This window comes from Gossypium arboreum, chromosome 7 (genome assembly GCF_025698485.1).
Source record: "Gossypium arboreum isolate Shixiya-1 chromosome 7, ASM2569848v2, whole genome shotgun sequence".
NCBI lineage: Eukaryota > Viridiplantae > Streptophyta > Magnoliopsida > Malvales > Malvaceae > Gossypium > Gossypium arboreum.
This window is the reverse complement of record NC_069076.1, coordinates 45,101,046-45,106,513: the sequence shown is the minus strand read 5'-3', so window position 1 is coordinate 45,106,513 and position 5,468 is coordinate 45,101,046. Positions and strand designations below refer to the sequence as shown.

Below are 5,468 nucleotides of genomic sequence, written 5' to 3'. Positions count from 1 at the left end.
GTCCCTTTAGAAAAAAAATTCAGTCAATCACAACTTGCCTCGTAGCCATCTATTTATTTTACCCCAACTATCAATATAATAGTGTTGATTTTACCAGATTTCTTATATTTTCTTCTCATCAAACAATTTTTACTAGATTTTCTTATATTTTCTCATCAACCAAACACCTAGAAAAAATCGATTGCTTCCTTGTACAAAGCTTCCACCATTTATCATTTTCAAGCTTCAACTGCTTTTACCATCTTCAAGCTTCCAGTCTTCTTCTTTCTTCATCTTTTTGTTTTGTGGGTGTTTCCATTTTATAAGTTTTATTTGTTATTGAAACATTAATGGAATTAAAAGGACAGATACTAAAATGGTGTTGACCTTTGAATCGAGTTAAATAACAAAGAATCAATTCAAGCAATAAAAAGAATTGAGTCAATCAACAAAACAATCAATTCAAGTAAGTAAAGAATCGATTTAAGATAACAAACAATCGATTCAAAAGAAACAACAATGCTTTTGGTGCTCAAGCAAAGAAAAAAGAGAGCAAAAGAAAATGAGCCAAAAAATGTTGGCGTTTGAATCGAGTTAAACAACAAAGAATCGATTCAAACAATAAACAATCGATTCAAACAACAAAAAGAATTGAGTCAATCAACAAAACAATCGATTCAAATAAGCAAAGAATCGATTTAAGACAAATCTGTAAACTGATCTCAATTACTTTTTTCTTCTTCAAAAAGTGTTTTTTTTTTGCGTGATTTAGGAATCCCTCTATCATTATATGAAAGTGAAAATTTGACTTTTTTTTTATGCATTCTCTCTAATTAAAGATTTTTTTGAGTTTTCACACCATTGTATAAAGAAAGAATCGGGTGAAGAAAGAAAAAGGCTGGAAGCTTGAAGATGGTAGAAGCAAATAAAGTTTAAAGATGATAAAATGGTGGAAGCTTTGTACAAGGAAGCAATCGATTTTTGTTGGATGTTTGGTTGATGATAAAATGTAAGAAAAGTTGGTAAAAATGGTTTGATAAGAAGAAAATATAAGAAAAAATGATAAAATCAACACTATTACATTGACAATTGGGGTAAAATAAATAGAAATTTACATGACAAGTTGTGATTGAATAAATTTTTTTTTACGGGACCAAAGTTTAGGTAAAATAGGTAAGAACTGAATAATTGAGGTACCAATTTAAAAAACTAATATAATTTAAGGATGATTTTGTTGTTTAAGTTTTTTTAAGTATTCTGTTAATAATTCTTCGTGGTTAAGATAACCGACAAACTGCCTGTTGCTATAGAAACGAAGGGTGTTGCGTTTCGTTTCCTTCTATTATTATTATTATTTAATTGAAATAAAAGAATTGCTGTGTTAGAAGGAAGAAAGAAAGAGATCATTGATCACTCTATTACTTTTTTTTCCTTTCAAATTCTCTTTTAAGAACATAGAGTTAAATACTTTTGTTTTAGAGGAACTATTTTTTCCTTGTTTCTTTTGCTTTTTAGTGATAAAATTCGATTTTTCTTTTTGTTCATAAGATCTGGCCATTCATTTATAAATCGTAAGTAAAAAAGGTCTCAGATTTTGGGTATTTGGGGTTCTTTCTAATACGAGCAGAAGAGATGTCCTACGCTTACCTCTTCAAGTACATTATCATTGGAGATACTGGTAAGATCCCTTTCCTGTTTTCTTTCGAAGTTTTTTTTTTTCTTTTAATTTGAATATGGGTCTTTGCTCTTACGTTTTTAAGTTCTGAATCTGCTAGGAAATTAAAGCTTCTCTAGAGGATTTTTTGTTGACACCGTAAAATTTTCATCAATTTTATTTTTTATTTGGATGAAGCCATTGGTTTCTATGACTTTTCTTAAGATAAAAACACAATCTAACATGGAGTAATGGCTTTATTTAGCATGATAATGTGATAGCATTCAAATGTCGAGATAATAGTGAAATTGCATTCCGGTGAACATTTTTATCATGGTAGTGCTATCTAGCATAAGTATTTTCCTTTTGCAGGAGTTGGAAAATCATGTCTTCTTTTGCAATTCACCGACAAACGGTTTCAGCCTGTTCATGATTTAACCATTGGTGTTGAATTTGGAGCCAGAATGATCACTATTGAGAACAAGCCAATAAAGCTTCAGATATGGGATACGGTTGGTTTTTCCTTTTCCTTGGCTTTCAAGTGTTCTCAGTGTAATGTGTCTGTATGTGTTGTTATATTGCACAGTGATTCTCTAACAAAGTATCAAAATGGTGTGTTGAAGGTTCAAAATTCTGCCCGTCCTATAAAATTATGGTATTCCTGGCTTGCCGGTGTATGACCTTGTCTAGGTCAAACTTTCATGTTAAATGGATCTTAATTGTACATTTAATATCAAATTACTAGTCAATCTCTGAAGAACACAAGTTCATGGTTGATCTCAATATTCATAGGACTGATCCATGTTATCATGGAAAAAATGCATTATAATGCGATAAAAGCACCATGGAGGCCCCTGTAATAGGATTCAAATTGCATTTTGCCCTTTCTACTAAAAATATGGGCAAATTAGTCCTTGTATGTTGGATCAAGGAGCAAACAGGCCATTCTGTTCAAAGTTTCATCCATTTCTGGTTTTTGTATGTCAACATGATGTACACGTGGCACAACACACATCATTGTCTGGTTATTCCATTAGGCACACGCATTTTAACAGTACAAATAGATTATATTTTCAAAAGAAATGACTAGTTTACTCTTTGATATAATGTATAGGGACTAATTTGCCCATTTCTTGAGTAGAGGGGGCGAAATGCAATTCGATGCCTAGTATAGGGGCCGATATGGTACTTTTACCATTACAATGCTTTTTAGTAGGATAGCAATATCCCTTGATTATACCAGAGTCTTTGGTGGCATTTGATCGTAGTGGTTGCTATGTCCATTGCAACAAGCTTTCTCACTTAGTCCCAGCTTAAGATATTTAAAATGTGAAGCATGTTTTTTCTTTTCCAGTTAAGGGGCTGAATGTACTTTGTTTTTCCAGGCAGGCCAAGAATCATTCAGATCTATTACAAGGTCTTACTACCGTGGAGCTGCTGGTGCACTTTTAGTTTACGATATTACTAGGTGCTACATTTGTTCTTTCCAGAAGTTTGAGTTTAGCCAATGAAGTTACTTAAGCTTTAGACGATTGACCTTTTTTCTTTTACATTCTTCAACCTGCATATCTTATTCATAGAAGCAATTTTATCTGCGCTGTTGTACTTGGCTGCAATAATAACACTTTTACATCCTTGTATGATTAATAATCAGGAGGGAGACTTTTAATCACTTGACTAGCTGGTTGGAGGAAGCAAGGCAGCATGCAAATGCAAACATGACTGTCATGCTTATTGGCAACAAGTGTGATTTGTCTCATAGAAGGGCAGTGAGCACAGAGGAAGGTGAGCAGTTTGCCAGGGAGCACGGACTGATATTCATGGAGGCTTCTGCAAAAACGGCTCAAAATGTTGAAGAGGTTATAATTTTAGTTCTCTTGTTTATGTTTATGATTTCTTGAGAATGCTTTATAGCACGAGTATAAATAAGCTTTCAATCACCTTAATTTATAACAAGAAAATTTTTGCAGGCATTTCTAAGCACAGCTTCGAAAATCTACAAGAAAATCCAGGATGGAGTTATTGACATATCAAATGAGGTTAGATTTGTCTGCTTATTTTTCACTACAATTTCTACCATCTCATTATATCAATTATCAAATGATTGAGTTGAACTCACCACAATTTCTAATCTGCATCCTCAGCATATAGAATTTATTGGAAATTGGCTTATGCCTCTTAAGTAGAAGTCATAAGAATTAGATTGGCCATGTTCTTTTAAGCTTTGCTTGGTAGAGTGAAAAGATAATTTGAAGGATGGAAAATTGGAGTTAGATGAATAGAAAGAAAAATATATTATTTGATAGGGTTTAAAAATAAGGAAAGAAAATGGAAGTTTTTAATAATGCATAATTTTGAACTAAGTTACATCTTTCTAATTTTCTTTTGTCTTATCATTTCAATATGGAATGATTTTTTTTTTATCTATTAGGATGGAAAATGTTCATCTTTCACTTTCATTTCTTACCAAGCATACTAAAACAATATTTCCGTCCCACTTTCACTCCCTCTTCCCATCCTTCAGCTTTGGACTCAATCAAGTACACCCTTAAAGTTTTAGGACAGTGCATCAGTTGCTTTATAGGAAATCATTGGGAACATGAATTGTTTCAAAGGCAATGATCATTATATGTTTTTAACCCTCTTTATTGCAGTCTTATGGCATAAAAATTGGACATGTAAGTCAAGCATCTTCATTTGGCGGTAGAGATGGTAGTGCTTCTCAACCAGGCGGCTGCTGCAGCTGAATATAAAGATGATTGCTGAGACTGTCCTATGTGCTTTGTTTGTGGATTTGATAGGTTTGTTGTACTTCTGCTGTTGGATACTTTTTCCTCGTATTGTTTTTACAATAATCATCCATAGGTATTATTGTTAGATTTATACATTTAATTTATTTCTTTCTGCATATGTTTTTTTTTTCTTGCTGTGGAGAATAACAATTGACATATAACATTTTTTTATTAATTTCCACAAATATTTGTTTAAATATACCAACATATAGATATTCACTGATCAACATTTTCCAATCAATTCCATCTCTTTTCCCCATTTCTGGTCCAAAGGATAGGGTTTTAAAAGTCTGGGATTTAAACCCAGATGTTGGATGGTATTTTTTTCCTTTTCTGGACATATAAATATATATACACCATTACTATTTACCCCGCAGAATGATATGAAATAATTTAGAATTAGAATTTGAAGCAGTTGGAGTTGGAGTTGTTTTGTCGGTATAACTTATGATTTTAGAGTTTATTTGAGAATTGAATAATTTTTATTTTTATTTTTTACTTTGGACGTTGACTTTGGCTTTTTGTTTGATTGCATTAATAGGGTTTACTACATGACAAACTAATTAATTTGTTTTTCTTTTTCTTTTTCTTTTTCTTTTGATAAAAATGTGGAAACTAAAAGAAGCATAACAAACAAACCAGCATGAAAAATTTTATATTTACTTTTATGTTAATTATATTTAAAATATTATATATTGTGTGTTGTATAAAAATATTGTTTTTAAATTATTAAGTTTGATATTATTTAAATAATATTTAGTTTTGTGTTACATGCTATTGTCAAAATTTTATATATTTTGATAGGCTAATAATTTGTTTTATAAAATATTTCATGATATGCATGTTGCTTTTCTGTAAATTTATATTTCATATTATGTTTGTTTAATGTATCTTGTTTTATATAAAATGCAAAATTTTTACTTGCCTTCAAAAATATGCAACCTCATATGAATTATGATTTTGTACATTATATGTGATTTTAATTTTAATTTATAATGTGAAATTATTTCACATTTACTTATAGCATATGCACAATCAAATCA

At 31.0% G+C, this 5,468-nt stretch overlaps 1 protein-coding gene across 1 annotated transcript; it reads left to right on the top strand.

Annotated features, from left to right (window-relative positions):
• The first annotated feature begins 1,240 nt into the window (after positions 1-1,240).
• On the top strand, positions 1,241-4,624 carry LOC108470512 (ras-related protein RABB1c-like). Its single transcript, XM_017771859.2, has 6 exons — positions 1,241-1,657; positions 2,006-2,145; positions 3,019-3,101; positions 3,288-3,492; positions 3,604-3,672; positions 4,288-4,624. Exons 1-6 carry the CDS (start codon positions 1,612-1,614, stop codon positions 4,378-4,380), a joined length of 636 nt encoding a protein of 211 aa, XP_017627348.1. The 5' UTR covers positions 1,241-1,611; the 3' UTR covers positions 4,381-4,624.
• Positions 4,625-5,468: the final 844 nt, after the last annotated feature.

Bases quoted from the DNA above. Each gene is read 5' to 3' on its own strand.
- LOC108470512 (XM_017771859.2), top strand. From the start codon at position 1,612: ATGTCCTACGCTTACCTCTTCAAGTACATTATCATTGGAGATACTG. The intron at 1,658-2,005 runs GTAAGATCCCTT...TTCCTTTTGCAG, and splicing joins CATTATCATTGGAGATACTG to GAGTTGGAAAATCATGTCTT. The intron at 3,493-3,603 runs GTTATAATTTTA...AAATTTTTGCAG, and splicing joins CGGCTCAAAATGTTGAAGAG to GCATTTCTAAGCACAGCTTC.